General features: G+C 45.6%; 1 protein-coding gene across 1 annotated transcript in view; it reads left to right on the top strand.

Moving 5' to 3' along the window:
- Nucleotides 1-16,911, top strand: part of tmem131l (transmembrane 131 like) — a 29,591-nt gene extending 12,680 nt beyond the window's left edge. Inside the window, exons 4-33 of the mRNA XM_029259098.1 lie at nt 1,415-1,486; nt 2,911-3,034; nt 3,599-3,715; nt 3,950-4,045; nt 4,999-5,076; nt 5,993-6,143; nt 7,026-7,084; nt 7,174-7,279; nt 7,392-7,494; nt 8,744-8,888; nt 8,965-9,135; nt 9,536-9,605; nt 9,694-9,811; nt 9,911-9,980; nt 10,184-10,363; nt 10,488-10,603; nt 10,709-10,851; nt 11,030-11,216; nt 11,321-11,506; nt 11,626-11,781; nt 12,252-12,822; nt 13,022-13,143; nt 13,278-13,441; nt 14,281-14,475; nt 14,780-14,858; nt 14,959-15,068; nt 15,160-15,292; nt 15,562-15,635; nt 15,749-15,885; nt 16,449-16,911. Of these exons, the coding sequence (XP_029114931.1) occupies nt 1,415-1,486; nt 2,911-3,034; nt 3,599-3,715; nt 3,950-4,045; nt 4,999-5,076; nt 5,993-6,143; nt 7,026-7,084; nt 7,174-7,279; nt 7,392-7,494; nt 8,744-8,888; nt 8,965-9,135; nt 9,536-9,605; nt 9,694-9,811; nt 9,911-9,980; nt 10,184-10,363; nt 10,488-10,603; nt 10,709-10,851; nt 11,030-11,216; nt 11,321-11,506; nt 11,626-11,781; nt 12,252-12,822; nt 13,022-13,143; nt 13,278-13,441; nt 14,281-14,475; nt 14,780-14,858; nt 14,959-15,068; nt 15,160-15,292; nt 15,562-15,635; nt 15,749-15,885; nt 16,449-16,736 (4,321 nt within the window). The 3' untranslated portion in view covers nt 16,737-16,911. The remainder of the gene's footprint in view (nt 1-1,414; nt 1,487-2,910; nt 3,035-3,598; nt 3,716-3,949; nt 4,046-4,998; nt 5,077-5,992; nt 6,144-7,025; nt 7,085-7,173; nt 7,280-7,391; nt 7,495-8,743; nt 8,889-8,964; nt 9,136-9,535; nt 9,606-9,693; nt 9,812-9,910; nt 9,981-10,183; nt 10,364-10,487; nt 10,604-10,708; nt 10,852-11,029; nt 11,217-11,320; nt 11,507-11,625; nt 11,782-12,251; nt 12,823-13,021; nt 13,144-13,277; nt 13,442-14,280; nt 14,476-14,779; nt 14,859-14,958; nt 15,069-15,159; nt 15,293-15,561; nt 15,636-15,748; nt 15,886-16,448) is intronic.

The raw sequence follows: 16,911 nt of genomic DNA on the forward strand, positions 1-16,911 counted from the left end.
ATGCAGAAGTGAGCTCAAGAAATATCTTGATTGTTGTACCAAAGATGACATTTGGTTGACTAAATAAAGGTGTCATTTTGCTTTTCTGAAATGATCTTGAATGCCGTGGAGTCCCAAGCTATTATACGACGGCACGTGGCACTTCCACGTTCGCCGTTCACGTTTGGGTCCGTTTCCTTTCTGACAGAAGTGATGCGCTCGTGGTGATTCAGCACAGGAAGCCGTAACTTGTCGGCCGCTTCCGGTGGAACCTTTTGTCTTAGGTACTACATAAATTGCATAACCGTGCACTGTATACACAAAAAATGGAACCATTAACAGGAAGTGGGGAGGGATGTGATCTGCTGCTGTTGAGGCACTGACAACTTCACACTGCTGCCAAAAGGCTCAAGTTTTTAATGAAGCAGCAAGTAGTGTAGTGTCTAGTGCGATTGCTTTAATTTGAAGGTCCTCGCTTAGTCCCCCCCCCCGTAGTATCTCTGAACAAAGTATTTACCTTGAATTGATGCAGTAAGAACGCCCTGCTGAATGGGTAAATCATTGCAAAGTTGGTAATGTACATGACTTTGGAAAGAGGGCGGTGCTAAATATAGAATAATGAAAACAGCAAAAGTTGTGATATTGTTTTTGGTGGCTGCGACTGCTGGCGTCACAACTAATGCAAAAGAGAAATGGTGGGGCGAGGAGGCTGAAGACGGCTTGAGGGGGCCGAGCCGTTTCGGTGACGGTCCTTGACATCGAGGGCTGCACCGTGTGCTGCTTTGAGCCGTACCAGTTCGGAATATTTACTTACAGCAATTGAAATAATCACCTGGTATGTATGTCGGCTCAACTGGTATTTCAGGTGTGGATCAACGTTGGCATATTCTCTTATACCACATAATAGCTCAGCTCTCAAGACCGCATCCGTGTGTTTGTCTCTGGCTGTTAAATGATCAGCTCCTTATCTGATGGGACCGGGTTAATTTAGTACATTTCCAGTCAGCATGGCTGAGCACTGCTGTTCTGTGGGCAATATTCTTTTAAATTTAGGGCTTTTCTCTTCCTTTGTCCTCCAGCCTTGATTTCTAAGCAAGTGTGAAATCTGACATACATAACCCGTATACTTAATCTCTGACAGCATGTGTTACTGCTCTTATGGGCGGTCTCTGAAGGCTGTTTTCAGAATGACTGTCTGCATTTTTAAAAGATATCTAGAGCACTCATTGGTTTAAAGGATGTTCTGTCACAGAAAAATGTTTATCTTGCATCTGATTTATTTCATTATTGCCTTATTAATGCATTTGTTATTCAACATATAGTAGCATATCAATGACTTTTTTCAGTGCACAATCCCTGTCCTCAACATCTGTCTCAATATATTTGTGTGTGTGTGTGTGTGTATACATATATAATTAAAAATCTCCCCCCCCAGCTCTCTGTTTGACCTGCAGGACAGCAGGAGTTCTTTGTCCTTCCAGCCACCTGCACTAGAATTTGGAGCACAGTAAGTACTTTTTAGTTTGACTTTTCTGCAACTTTGGTAGCAGATGGTTTTTGAAAGATGCCACAAACTCAGTAATCAGAAAAGTCAGGGCTGTGGGTGTGAAGGACCAATGTGACATTTGGTACTGCTGCATGGGGATGGAAAACGGAGACAGCCATTCTGAGGCACAATGTCGTGGCACTTACCATGTGTATAACCTTATTGTTGATGCACCATTTGGCCTATCTGTGTTCTGCCTGTCCCACACCAAATCTGTTGTACATAGGGTTAACAAAAAGTTGTTTATAATAAATTCAGTCCTTTTTACCAAACTTGGCAGCTGCAAAACATCAGAAGGAGCTCTCGAGAGGATGTCTACGCAGTAAGGGTCTGTGTTTCATAAAGCAAAGGTCTTTAAAGCACACTCTGCTCGTGGCGTTGATGGCTCGTGACCATATATAGAAAACTTTTTTTAAATATAACTCACCACAGGGATGGCATGGAAGTTAAGGGTTTCACTGTCTACATGTGAGCTCCTGCAATGAGCAGATGAGTTGCACCATCATTATGTGAAGCAGGACATGTTTATATCCGTATCTCCTCTGTTTGTCTTTTGTTGTGCTTGTTTATGTAGTTGACACTCTTCTCCAAAGTAACTTAGTTTTAGGTGTATACACTAAGCCACTAACAATGATGTAGCCTTTTATACAGCTGGGTTTACAGTATTCATTCAGAGTAAGTACCTTGCTCAAGGGTAAAACACTGTGTGGTGGGATTCACATCCAGGTCTGTTGATTGCAAGGTAATAGATGTAAACACTAAACTTTGTGCTCTGTATTCTTTTTTTTTATATAAAAAAGTCTTGCCAGGCTTGTCCGAATAGACTGCTCCATCCCCTGATCGCAGCTGGAGATGTGTCCAGAGTTGGCCATGTAACCACAGTGTGAAATTACCCTCTTAGAGCGCATGATGCATAGTGTACACTTTGTGTGCTTTTGCTGTGCTTGCTGTGTGGTGTGGCACATGGCTCATAGTTTATCAGGGAAAACTAAGCATAATTATTAACTCATCTACCCTCCACCCATCCACACGCTCCTTTTTTCCCCGATTAAAACCAACTGGGACAGCAGGTGGTTTAGTGTTTAGGGCTGTTCCCTTATGTACTGAAGGTTCTAGGTTTGAATTGCCCACCTGGTACTTAACTCTGAATGGATGCAGCACTAGCCTACTGTATAAATGGGTAAACTACTGTGAAGCTGCTCGTGTACCTAGTACCTTGCTGCTGGTTTAATTTTAAGTTTCTGCTGTGACCCTTCATATTTTTCTGCTTCACATTTTTCAAGCAAGAACAGTTTAGCTGTGAGTCTTGGTGTAGCCTTGACTAGATAGGTTTTTTGCTTCTTCGGATTTCTTAAAATAAAACTTGCCTTTCTGTCTGTCTGCAGGACACTGGGGCTGCCAAGAGCTGAAACCATATACATACACAATCCCAGCCAAGAGCTGCCAGTGACGTTATTATCAGTGTTTACGTCCAGTAGACATTTTCACGTACCGTCGTTCCACAGAAGGGTAAGTAAAACCCTATCCCTCACACATTTGCGTGCATGCTTGCTCACACACAGATACACACAGACAGCATGTCTTTGTTTTTTCCTGGTACAAGGATTTGAGCTGCACTTTCAAAGCGAAAGCAGCGTAGCTTGCACGCGCACACCCACACTCCTAGTGTGGGTATGTTCCTCTTCGTGAGGGATGCAGTTTGTCAAGTTTAGCCAATCAGACTGGATTGTACTGCGTTTTGGCAGTGCTGAGGAGAAACACTTTGACCAGAGTTGGGTGGTGTGTGTAGCAGAGGGAGGGAGCAGGAGTGTTTGTGCATCGTTTCTTAACTCTGTTGATATTACCTGTTTATGCTTTCTTCAAAAATAGCTGCCCACAAGGTGACATACCTAATTGCAGTTAATTGGATTGTTTGAAGAAAGCAAGTGTCAGAACTTGGCTTCTCTTTATTCAAGCTTTTCTGGACTGAAAGTTATGAATCCAGTTAAAGCGTGTGAGTTTTAATGTGTCCCCGCATTTCTTAGTACACAAGTGTGTGTAAATGCTTTCCAACAGTCTCTTCCTGTGTTTCAGGTGATACCACCCAGGGGGAAGACTTCACTAAAGCTCATTTTCTTTCCTACAGAGGAGGGAAGTGTAGAAAATACATTATTTATAAACACCACATCTCATGGGGTGCTCTCATACCAGGTGGGTGCTGGAAGTGGAGTAGTGGTCTTGGCAGGATTGTGGAGAACATGATTGTAAAATCAGCCACGTCATCTTTCCAGTAGTAGCCTTATGCTGTTCTCTAGCTTTGTATTGAAGGTAAAATGTGAAATTAATGTAAAATTTGATCTTGGAAGACCTCAGTCAGGTTTTTTTAGTTCTTAGGTTGTTGAACCATTACACATTCAGTTAAGTTTTATCCGATTTGATTGGCAGGTGTCTGGAATCGGAGTTGACCATGGTGATATCCAGAACAAGGACAGCGTCCTGGTGTTCCCACACATACAAAGCATTAAGCTCACGCAAACTCAGGTATCTACTTTCTCTCACTGTCCAGCTCCCCTCTTTACTGCTGTGGCTGCAGGGTAGTATAGGGTTTGGGTGCTGTAGGGTTGTGTACAGTTAGGTTCCTGGAGGGTAGTGTAGGGTAAAATAGTGTAGAGTGCTGTAGAGTTGTGAAGGGCAGAGTATTCTGGAGTAATGAGTACAGTGCAGTGTAGATGGTTTTGCGGCTTCCCCCAGTGGATACTTTATTTGGTATGTGATCGAGAACACAGCTGGTTGCTCCCCAGCGACAGCAGAGATACCGAGATAACTGCAGGAAGTCATCTGGTGGTTCTCCTTTCTCCTTCTCTCTCTGTGTATGAAACTCATTGAAGACAGAGTGAAAGTTATACAGGACACTTTCTGAAGGTGACCTGCGTCTCAGATAGGAAGTCATTGGTAGATCTTTTTTTCCCCCCTACCGCTTTTCATGGTTTGTGTTCTAATGAAAGGGACATTCACAAATGCTTTTTTTTTTTTTTGGGGTTTCTTTTTGCTTTCACTACTCCAGCTTAGCAGTGTTGCACTGTAGTCATCCCAGTGAAAGGATACAGCATTCAAATATACTTCTTTCTAGAAAGGAGGCATTTCTTCTGCTCGACTAGTTAACATAGAGGCAAGTTTAAATTTAGCTGAACGTTGTGGGAGTGTTTGGATTAGGTCAGTGCTGTTTAAATGGCATGCCTTTTTCCAGTTGCATTTTTTCGAACCCTCAGTGAGACATCTGTATAAGTGCTGTACTCTCAGACCAGGGAGCTCTGGTTCTCAGAGTTATTGTGATGTTGACCTTTAGCCACATCATATCCATATCATCTGTCTGTCCACTTTTGAATGAACTTTGCTTGTACAGTAGTACAGGAGATTCATTCAAAATATCGCTCATAGTGTCTGTTAGATTTCCTATAACTGATGCCTGGTTGCGACACACCTGTCTTTTACAGGGCGACGCCTCCAATGTCACCATCCTGGGACTGCTGCTGGAGTCTTCTCTCCCTAACAGCTATGAACATCAGCCTCAGGTATATGAGAAGGGGAAAGGGGCCATTTGTGTTTCTGTAGCTCATGCTGCTTCATCTTTTTTGTCATCATCTAAGAGTCTTCTGACAGGTTTGGTGTAGTTCTCTTTTTTTAAATTGGTGAAAATATTTGCTCCACCTTTACTCTGAACTGGCTCTTTTTTTGAATTTATTAATTTATGTGATGCTTTTCTCCAGAGTTGCTTGTGGTGTAGTTTGTACACTAAGCTACTTGCAATTATTTACCCAGTTCTACAGCTTGGTACCGTATCAGTTCAAGGATAAGTACTTTGATCAAGTGTATTAGTGGGAAGAAAGATTTGAACCAGGGTCCTTGCAAAGTAATGACTCTGTCTAGGGGCAGCAGGTAGTGCAGTGGTTAGAGCTGGCACCTTGCATTTGAAGGACCTGAATCCCACTGCCTGCTGTTGTACCCTTGAGCAGCATACATACCCTGAATCACTCTAGTAAAAATCACCCAGCTGTACAAATGGTTAATTAATAATTAAGTCACTTTGGAGAAGAGAAACTTTTAAATGGACTTTTATCACGAACTACTGAAGTACCTATTATGTGTTTTTGAGGGGATTGTTAATTGGCTCTGTGCAAATTTTGATGTGGTAACAATGGCATTTATTCAAGCTGTACATCTGAGTTGGTTCTGTGAGGTGATTCCATCCTCTCTAAGCCCCCCAGATGGCGCTTCCACTTGTTAATAGTTTAACAAGTCTGCGCTATTTGAGGCCCGGACCTCGAACCTCAGGCATACGTCTGTGCCAGTCAGACAGGGGACACCAGGAATGCAAGGGCAGCGGAAGTTACTGCCCACAGAGGACCCCCTCCCCCAACACAGCTGTCAGTTGCCTCTGTTTCTCTTTGCGTGACAGGATGACAGGAATGCTTTCCTGTTATTTTCCAGGGCTCCTGCTTTCACACGGAGGAGAAGCTGGTGGTACAGATCAGCCTTTCAGAGAGAGGGGAAAAGCATACGGACCTGGAGAGGCTCAAGCCCTACGTCATCGAGAACATCATGGTGCTCTTCGCCATCCCATCCGGCACTAGTGCGCTGAGTGAGTGTGCTGGTTGTTGTGTGCAAGCAAACTTCATTTGCTGTGCCGCCAAAAATTAAAACAACACCATGGAGAGGGGTCTCTTGAACTTGTGCTAAATGTAGACCAGTATGTTTATAGTGGGCCTGGGGTCTGTTGCGTAATGGCCTGCAGTCATTTGGAAGTGAAATTCCTGCGGAATCGACGTACAGGGCAAATTGCGTGGCCCAGAAAGGTTATTAATGGGTCATGGTTTGAAATCAATATAGAGCAAGGGAACCAAAAATAGCTTTACCACATCATAGCATCTGTTTGTAGTATTCGCCAGCAAAGGAAAGACTGCAGAACGGGAGGAAAATGGAGCAGCAGCATTTTGTTGGCAGTTGGAGATTGCCGGCATTGTGCAGTGGAAAACGGCTCTGATCCGTTGTCAAGCAGCAAAGTTGTTTTACACTTTAAGCAAATTTAAGAACGGTGCATTGTTGGAGCAGAAAATTTCCGTTGCTTTCATGTGCTTGTGGCTTGCTGAAGATAATGAGATTGGAGTGGGTGTAGTGCAGCACACAGGTGTCAGGGCAGATAGTCCACAACCTGTGATATCGCACCTGCCTCATGTTGCACCGCGCGATATGCATCTTGTGGAGCCGGTGATGTTTGCAGTGTGAGGGCTGCGAAGGAATGAGGGCTGCAGTAGCCCCTTTCTGCCCAGAATCCCTGTCAGGGTTGACGGACGTACAGTAAGCTGCGTGTGATGCAGTTCCCTTAGTGTCCTGAAGAGGGCACCGTAACTATTCCTCTCTGGGATTTGCATCCTTTCAAAAAAAAATCTAACTCGTGCTTCTGGGCCCTTTGAATTGCTGAATGTTTTTGTTCTGACCATGAGTTTTTCTCTTGTTTGTACAGGAATACCAAAGTTAAATATATACATGTTGAATTCAGGAGTAAAAAAGTTGTTTGTGAAGGTAAGGAACATTTGTGTGTCTGTAATATTTGTGTCAGAATCATTTCCTAGTTCCCGCTGAAATGTTTTTTTGCTGCATTTTGTCTCCAGGATATACAGCTTTTTTCCAAAGTGGAAAGCACCATAGAGTTCAAACAGGTTTTGTTGAGAGCCTCCACCACCAACTTCACCCAAGTGGCTTCGTTAGTCTGCAAAGGTGAGCAATGTATCTTTGTAGGGCACCTGCAGACCTTGCCTGTTAGCGTTCAGGACCGGCTTCTGCTGCCTTGTACTGCTTGTGACAGCAACCCTCTGCCATCTTCCTCCAGGGCCCTTTCCTGATCATGGAAAGAAGTGCTTCAGACAGATTAGCCTTCAGATCTTGGGGAACTACACAGTAAAGATCTACCCTGCCTTCGGCATTCTGCACAGGTGATTGTCCCTGCTTTCTCCTGTTTTTTTTTTTTTTTTCCCATTTTTATTCTTGTCTCGTTTAATGGACACAAATACATAACTGCATATACCATTATAGCTTTTTAAACTGAATAGTTAAAGGATTAGGTGAAGTAGCTCCTCAACTTACATTTACATATTTACATTTATTCACTTTGCAGATGCTTTTGTCCAAAGCAACTTGCAACGAATACTATGTAGTGTTACTAGCCCACACACCTTATTCACCAAGGTGACCACATTGCTAGATACACTACTTACAAGGGGTTACTCATCCATACATCAGTGAAACATACTCACTCCGTGACACTCACACAATATGGGGGAACCTGAACAGCATGTCTGGAGTGTGGGAGGAAACTGGAACACCCGGAGGAAACCCATGCAGACTGAGCAGGGATTGAACCCACATTCTCTTGCACCACCCAGGCTCTGTGAGGCAGCAGCGCTGCTCACTGTGCCACCGTGCTGCCCAGATCAGAATTGGGACTAAGTCTGTAAATTTTGTTCATAACCCCAAATGCAGTTTTACTGCTGAGATATATTCAGTAAATATTTAATACAGACTTATATTTATTTACATATCTTTTTGGTGTAGTGAAAAATCTTGGATTTGGCTATAATAACACTTTGTATCATGACCACTGAGAGATCTCAGCACACAGCAGGGCAACAAGGGAGGATTTTGAAGGGTCAGAGGTGCAGGTGTTCCCCAGGGGGTTTCACTTGGTGTGCTCAGGCTCACCTGGCTTCTGAAGATTTGCTCTCGAAGTCTTGTCTTGTGTAGTCCCAAGTGTTCACTGCAAGTCCTTGTATTTTCACTTTTACCTCATAGGTCACCACTGTAAATAAACTTCGCACCTGGGTTCACGTATGTTCAATATGTACTAATGCTTGGCAGTAAGATGTATTCATTTTGAGCTACATTAAAATGAAAAGCAACTTAAGGTGACAGACATCTCAAACTTTCTACCCATTTTGTTGAAGGATTTAGATTTAAGCATGCTTAAACTTTCTCATCTTGTTACTTGTTAAACTTCTTCAACCACCAATTGTTACACAGGAGCAAGTGTAATTTTTTTTTTTCTTTTAAAATATTGCTTAGTATTGTCATTATCCCTGCCTTGTATGATGTTCTATACAAATCAATCCTGTTAATATTTCAGAATTTTCTTGTGATGCAACTAGGAAGCATCTGTACGAGTGACAACGTGCTTTTTCCACCCAGGAGTTTGGAGGACGACTCTCCTGTCCTGTTTCATGTAAAACAGAATGGGGGGGACCATGTGGATCTCTGGATTACCAACCGGTTAAACTTCTGCTTCACTGTGAACCGCCTCATCATTGGGCAGGAAATGGGCGGCCTGCTACAAGTAAGCTGCAGTTTTACTCCCTTGCCGGTGTCATAAGTGTAAACATTTTCATTGGTGACTGGCTCTGCTCTTCCAGGTGGTGAACTTCAGCAGCCCCATGGTGCTGCCTCCTGGGTGCTGGAAGCTCTGCTCCCTGGAGCTCGTCAACCGAACGCTGCCCGTGAACATCGTCACCACCTTGGTCCTGGGCATAAACGTGGGCTTCTCACTGGAGCTGCCACTCCACTTTCACTCCTCCGCAGCCAAGGTGCACCTGCTGCACTGTCACTGGCTTATTAAGCAGACTGTTTTATCAGAAGCTGCCTATGCAGCTTTATCCTGCACTTAGCCAAAACAGCTTTAGTAACAAAGGTACTCAAGGTTTCTTTCCTCAAGCATACAGCAATAGGACCCTTCCTGTCCATGTTCTTTACCAGCTCCTTACCTGGTGTTTGTACCTGTGATTTGCACCTCTTTTGTCCGTGCTCTGAAAGTTCTAGTATTTCAGGATGTTTAGCTGACATTAGTTTTTTTTTTTTTTTTTTTTTTTTTTTTGGGTCCCTGCTATACTTGAATCATCTGTGCTTCAGAAGAAACAGGATTGTTGTGTGGACAGGTTGCAGAGCCTCAAACCCAGGTGTTGAACACAGCCTGTCGTGTCTTTCCAGCAGGGGGACGTGTTCTTTGAGGCCAGTGGGGATTGTGGGCGTCCCTGCAAGCTGAGACTTTCCAAATCAGGTGAGGACCAGGACCGACTTGCTCGGTTGTCATTGACATACCCCCCTACTTACCGCTTTCTAACTGGTGGTCATCTCCATACTCTCAGGGCGTACTCTCTGGCAGCGCCACTTCCTGGATCCCTTTCCCTCCTGGAAGACAGACAACAGTTTGGCATCAGAGCTCTGTGCCCGATGGCGCAGCCACAAGCATCAACTCACCTGCAGGTGAGGTACACTGCTGTCATGCTCATGAGCCACTTGGGCAAGGCTGTCTTGGCCCACTCCTAGCTGACTGTCTTCTCCTTTTTCTTTTGCAATCTAAAGCTGGCCCCGCTTGCCAGTGGAAACAGCCATGCCACTAGACTTTGGAGCCAGTCCGGTCAACGAAAGTAAGGTGGGTATACCTGGTTTTAAAGTGTTGCCTTTCCTATCGCTGTGATTTCATAATTTTTTAATTACATCATGGTGTCTTTGGACTTGTTTTCTCTAATTCAGTCATCCAGCTAGTGTAATTAAAAATATTGTCTGCTGTTAGTGTGTTGATGATCATTTTACATATCTGGGTTGTTGGTTGGACCGATGATGATGATTTGTCAGGTTAAGTACTTCACGCTGAAGAACCCTTCTTCCCATCCTGTTTCCGTGGAGCTGCGGCCTCTCTCCTCCTACTCCTCTCCTTTGGAAGCTCTTGACCTGCTCACCAAATGGTTCAATATTAGCCCTCTGTCGGTCAACGTCACTACAACTGAGTTTACTGTGCTGAAAACAGGTGATCGGGTGAGTCCACTTCCCTGATTTCCTGCCAGCTGTTTGTGTTTATTTTTTTGGCTGTTTGAGGTCATTATGCACACAAAGCTGAGCCCTCCCTCACTCCCTTCCTCCCGTTGCATATTGACTGCAGCAGAGGAACATAGATGGGGTGGTGCATCTGCTCCTGCAGCCACTAGAGACCAAGGAAGTGGGTTTGGTGTTCACTCCCATGGAGCACAAATCTGTCACCTCCCTCATCCTCATCAGGTACCCTGCTTTCAGAATAATTGTCACACCATGCGCTGTTTCTGTGGAAGTTCTCATCTGCTTGTGGAGTTGGACGGCTTCGCGTGATGACCTTCTGTGCGGTAGGAACAACCTGACGGTGTTTGATGTGATGATGGTGAAGGGCCATGGAGCGAGGGAGCTGCTGCGGGTTGGTGGCAAGTTGCCGGGCCCTGGGGCCTCGCTGCGCTTCAATGTGCCCCAGTCCACACTGATGGAGTGCAGAGATGGTGAGGAAGGGGATCCACTTCTGCTTGGACATGTTGAATATAGTACAGCCTGCTTTGAACACTGAAGTATGACTCCTGTTGGAGTAACTCAAGGTTTTTGAGATGCAGTTGAAGTACAAATGGTTGTTGGGTTGATGAATGAAATATGGTTGGATTATGTTTTCTTTCTCCAACGCAGGCCTCAGGAGCAACAAGCCTCTGTTTGCTATCCGGAAGAGCTTCAAAGTAGAGAATGCGGGGGAACTTCCCCTCACTGTTGAGTCGATGAATATCAATGGCTACAAGTGCCAGGGATTTGGGTTTGAAGTGCTGCAGTGCCGCTCTTTCCAGCTGGAATATAACTCCTCTTCAGAGATCAACATTGTGTACGTGTTAATGTAATACTTCCTTAATACACTGTGAGACTGACATTCGTGTGAGTTGCCGTCAGGATGTCCACTTAATCTCCTCGTTCTCCTCGTCCGCACAGTTTCACCCCAGATTTCACTTCCTCCTGGGTGATCCGGGACCTGACTCTGGTGACAGCGCGTGGTTCTTCTTTCCCATTCACGCTCAATGTGACACTTCCCCACCACATGCTGGCACTCTGTGCCCAAGTGGTTCCTGGTCCCAGCTGGGAGGAGACTTTCTGGCTTGTCACCATTGTCTTCACCTGGTCAGTGTTGCCCTCTCACGTACTCGCCATATCCATGTTCGTGCCCTTTTACATCTCTGTGATATGATCAATTTGAATCTGAGCACTGGAATCACGCTGTCACATTCTGTCTGTTTCAGTTTTTCTCTGGGCGGGGTCTGTCTGATGGCTTTCCATCAAGCTCAGTACATCCTGACAGATTTCTCGTCCCCGGGCTCACGAAGCAACCACAACCACAGCTCCACCCTGCCTCGAGAGAACAGCACCGTGAACACTGCAAGCCCCAGCTCAGCCAAGTGAGTCGCAGCATCTTACCAGCTGTTGGACTCATGTCATGCCTGAAGTGTTTTGCATCGTTCTGCCTTTTCAGCTCAAAAACCAAGAGTGCCCTCATTCTTAGCCTTTTCTTTTGCCAGTTTTTTTTTTTTTTTTTTAAGTTTTTATTTTTGTAGTTTTAAAACACAATTATCTACCCATCCACATGAAAGAGCAATGTAATACACATGCTAAGGGCAGTTGAGTCACATTCACCTGAGAGAGATGTCTTTGGACTGTGGGTGTAAGCTGGAGGAAAGCCCAAGAGGTTACTGGGAGAACATGCAAACTTCACACAGACTGAACTAGATTCAGACCTGCAGCACAGAAGCTGTGAGGCACCAATGTTGCCTGCTATGTCACTTGTCAACATCAGTGGTACTGTACCTTGACATATACCAAATATTCAGAGCTTGGTTTATTTACTTATGGGTACATTTTATCCCCACAGTAAAATGAAAGGCAGCTGTAAGATGTTCGTGGACACTGGCAATACTTCGGACAAAGGCAAGGGGAAGGGCTCTCTGGCTGTTGCCAACACGCCCGTTCGAAGCCACGCCTCTTCCAAGAAGGGAGCTGGGGTTACTTCCCAGCCTCAGAAGAAGCACAAGGTCTCCATTTACTACAGTAAATACAAGATCAGCTCATCCGTGTCTGCTGCAGCCGTGGCTCCTTCATTGCAGCAGGAGCAGGAGGAGCCAATCCCAGAGAAAGGGTTCGAGCAGGACCCTGACACCTGCAGCAACACCACCACCACTGGCAGTGGTGGTTTCTCAGAGGCTCCCGCCGCAGTGGAAAAGAGCCCACCCTTCCAGGAATCTTCCCACGCCATCTCTGAGGACAAGGAGCTGGCTCCTGTTATGTTTCCCATGGAAACGCAATCCAGCTTCCCAGAGGGTATGACCCTTGTCCCTAGTGGACAGCCTGGTCTGCTCATGTGCAGCCCTGCCAAGAAGGCCAGCAGAGAACGAGCCCCGCCCCCTGAGAAGGAGTCCGCAAGGAGGGATCTGCTGGTGTCAGAGGTCAGCGCCCCATTGGTGCAATGGAGTAAAACATTGCTGCTAATCATCAAAATTTTCATATGTATGTTAATGTCTAATTGTGTATTAATTGTATGTAACTTGAATTTTTTCCTGTCATTTGACTTTTGTCTGTCGCGATTAGATTTCTTCACATTTTCTCAGTGTGACATTAGATTTTTGTTTTTGGGTGGCTGTGTAGCAAAGTGTGCACATGCAGAGAGCGCAGCCTGAGAATACAGAGCTGGCGGCAGCAGACTGCAGTGGCAGAGGGAAAAAGAGCATGGGGAAGGGCCGCAAGAAGCCAGGCGAAGCTGTGACTGGGTACGGTTTATCGTTGTTGGACACAGAGCTACTTTTCTTTTGGAAAAGTAAAGTAAATCTGGAAGACCGGCCTCTGAATATCCGTCCAGTGTTCAGGCAAAAGTGACACAAACTGTCCTTCCCCTTTGTGACAGACTTCCAGAGCAAAGAACAGTCGTGTCGCCGGAGAAGGGTCGTGATGTGGAGTGGAGGGAGAGCAGGAATACAAATCGTGTCCGGAGTCGCTGCCTCAGCGAAAAGCTGGATGAACCCAAGTCAGGGTCCAGCGCAGACAGCTTCCCTAAACAGCTTCAGAATGGTGGGTAAAACTGCTGCGCTCTTAATGCTTTACTCTAGGGGGCAGTGTTTTAAAGGATCGGTTTTCCCTCTTTTTCTGAGAAGTTGTCCCAGTGCATTCATTCTTTCATCCGTAATCAATAACTGCTTCTCCAGTGCAGGACTGTGGTTGTGCAGAGCCTGTCCCAGAAGCACATGGTGTGGGGTGGGGTACACCCTGGATGGCAGGGCAGTCCATCACATTGAAATCACTCACACATACTAAGTGCGATTTACAATCACCAGTTCATCTGAAACACATGTCTTTGGACTGTAACAGGAAATAAACATGCTCACATGTAGAACATTTTAGTCTCCACACAGATTGGGTCAGATTCAAACCCATGTGTGAATGCACACATGATCTCTGAAGCGCCTTGCTGCCCAGTTATGACACAGCCAAGTTTATTTTTAATTGTGTAATAGAGATGATAGCTGGCACATTATCACCTTGCAGTCTGAAGGTTTCTGGTTTGAATCCCTCTGCTGCTTGTGGTTGATGCAGCAGGTTCTGAGCTGTGCAGTTGGACGTTGGTTCAGTCCCTGCTCAGTCTGTGTGGAGATTGCATGTTCTCCCGATATTTGCTTGGGTTTCCTTTGGATGCAGTAAGAATTCCCTCCTTTATAATTACACAAATCAGTATAAATTTATATTGTAAACTGTCTTGTACAAAACATTAATATAAAATTTCATAATTAATGAAATACTGAGTGTGGTTTAAGTATGAAAGACTGCTTTTGTAAAAGTTTACAAACTTCCATTTTTGGTTTATTTGTGGATGTGCAGTTTGTCATTGTTATGATTTGTCCCCACTCTCCTAGGTGTGTGCCCAACCCGACCGCGCCGTAAAGTCACAGAGCGACGGCCGCAGTGGGAGTCGGGCTCTGACTCGGGGAGCTCATCAGGAAGTGTTCGGGCCAGCCGAGGTAGCTGGGGCAGCTGGAGCAGTGCCAGTAGCGTGGAAGGTGACAAGGATGCCAGCGGAAGGCAGCACTGCAACGCTACGGCCAGGAAAAGTAGGTCCGCTCCCAGATAGCTGTGATGTGAGCACGTCAGCCACACAGTGTAAGCCTTCTTGTTCTGAAGGATGGCTCTAGGAAGCACAGATGCTGGGAGAACCAGTTAAAAAGGTGGAAATGATTCTAGTTCAGGAGGCAGTCTACCCTTCATCTCAGCTACATCTCTCCATTCTCTTGCTTGGCAGCCTTTACGGAGACTGAAGTTCCTCTCTTGTTTTGTGTCAAAGTATTTTAAGAAGTGGGCCATTTGGCATATCCCGCAGTTCCAACACAGTTGCAAACGTCCTTTCTGTCTCCGCAGGGGACCACATTCCGTACAGCACGTACTCGGCCGAAAGGGAGTGTTACCTGACGCTGAACTCTGGCTATAAAAATCAGAGGTAAAGCCCAGGGCAATTGCATACTGATAATGTTGTTGGCCGGTCGACTTTTGCCTGAGGAAAAACCTTTTTACGCATGTTTGCTGCCCCCGCCACGCAGCTTACAGAACTCGAACAGGAAGGAGCCTAGCCAGGCCCCCGACCCCGGAGCGGCTCCAGCTTTTAGCCCCAGCTTCGCCGCCGTTGCTGCTGGAGCGGACAGGTGTGCAGGTGAGGAGAGCACGGCAGTATCCCAGAACTAATCTTCAGTGACATGCTCCTTGTTGCTGCATTCTATTTGTGTGCGCCTTTGTTTACTTAGACGTGGCCACTGCATACCTAAGAGATGACAAGTGGTCCGCCCCCTCGGTTCCTCTCACCAACGAGTTCAGATACAACACGCCGGAGTCGATGCCTTTAGTCTCTCAAGGAGCCTCGTCTGGCTTGTACAATGGGTATGTCTTGCTGGGTCCTGGCACTGCGCCCCTGCGCTGTTGTCGACGCTGGACTTTATATTTCAGACACTGTGTGAATCTTCTCCTTAAACCAACATCTCCCTTTTCTGCTCATTAAAGCATTAATGTTTTAATGCCACTCATTGTTCTGCTGAAGAGCTCTTATAATTTTGATGTGATTTTATTGATATTGGGACCAGTTGTGAAATCTTTTGCTTATGTCCCTCTTTGGTGCCAATTAATATTCTGATGTTGCTGTCATCACAAAGGTTTCCTTGGGGTTTTGTCAACAACCAGTGTGCGAGCTCGTACCCATACTGTGGGCAGACTAGCTACGTGCCAGGTGAGCTCTCTGGAGGAGGGGAATCAGTCTATGCTTTCCAATTCATGTTGTCATATTTTCAGTGCTTGGTAATACAGTACAACTGAATTAATCTCCCCCACCTCCCACTTAAGGCAATCCACATCTTCAGAACAGTTTTCATTGTCAAGAAAACCAAAGTGAGGCCTACCAGCACCAGGCTGGATGGAATGAGGAAAACAGCCAGGACATGCAGTCAACATGGGACATGGTGGGCTGCATGGGGAGCAAGGTGAGGCCAGCAGATGTGGGGGGGGGGGTGAGATGAACAATTTGAGTGTTTCACCGCCAGGGATAAGTCCATGTTACTGTCTTGTGTTGTGGTACAATTCAAGTTCTGCTTTCAGTCACTGCCAAGAGAGGATGTGATTCAAGACCCCGGTGTTTGGACTGCTTCATAAGTGTGCAGTTTTTTGTTTTTAAAATAAACAAGCACCTCTCGAGTGTGTGGAATATAAAATGGCATGTTATAGCCCAATGCCAGTGTCAGCTGATGACCAAAGAAATTTTTGGTAGTAAATTCAAAGTAAAGCTTAATTCATGTTTGCGGGGAGAATGGATAACTTCAGAAAATTGACAGCTTGGTCCGGTGTGACTTGCATGTTTGCCTACTAAACCACTTATATTATTTACCCATTTATACTGCAGGGCAATTTGTTTCGCAATGATTAATAAGGTTTGTACAGGAGTGGACCAGTGGTGCCCATACAGGCCCAGCTATGGCACAGTGGATACATCGATGTATCAGTGCCAGTGTTCAGTTTAACCATGTGTTTCCTTCCATCTACCTGGCAGCCCTACTTGTCGGGCACCAGAAGCCTTTCCCCCATGTCCAGCTTGTTCGGCTCCATCTGGACCCCACAGAGTGAGCTGTACCACAGTTACTTCCAGCCGGAGCGCCAGGTTCCACCATCTCCAGAGTCCCCCTTCCCCAGGGAACCCAGTGTCGGCGGCAGGCCGAAGCAGTACTCCAGTTTCAACCCATTTGGCCCCCACATGAACCTGGACATTTGGAACTCGTCGTCCAACCGCAGTTCAAACTCCCAGCTGTCCAATGACTCTGGTTACTGTGGTGACGCCTAAACAAGAATATGCTTTTATTGATAATGGGGGGAGGGGGGGGTGTGAATAAGCCTTTTCATTTTACCTTTCTCTTCCAAAGTTCAATGTTTAAAAATTAAGCGTTTGTTGTATATTTTTCTAGATGTTTTGCAGACGACGCTAGAAAATTAAAAAAAAAAAAAAAAAAAAAAAAAAA

This window comes from Scleropages formosus, chromosome 16 (genome assembly GCF_900964775.1).
Source record: "Scleropages formosus chromosome 16, fSclFor1.1, whole genome shotgun sequence".
Lineage (NCBI taxonomy): Eukaryota > Metazoa > Chordata > Actinopteri > Osteoglossiformes > Osteoglossidae > Scleropages > Scleropages formosus.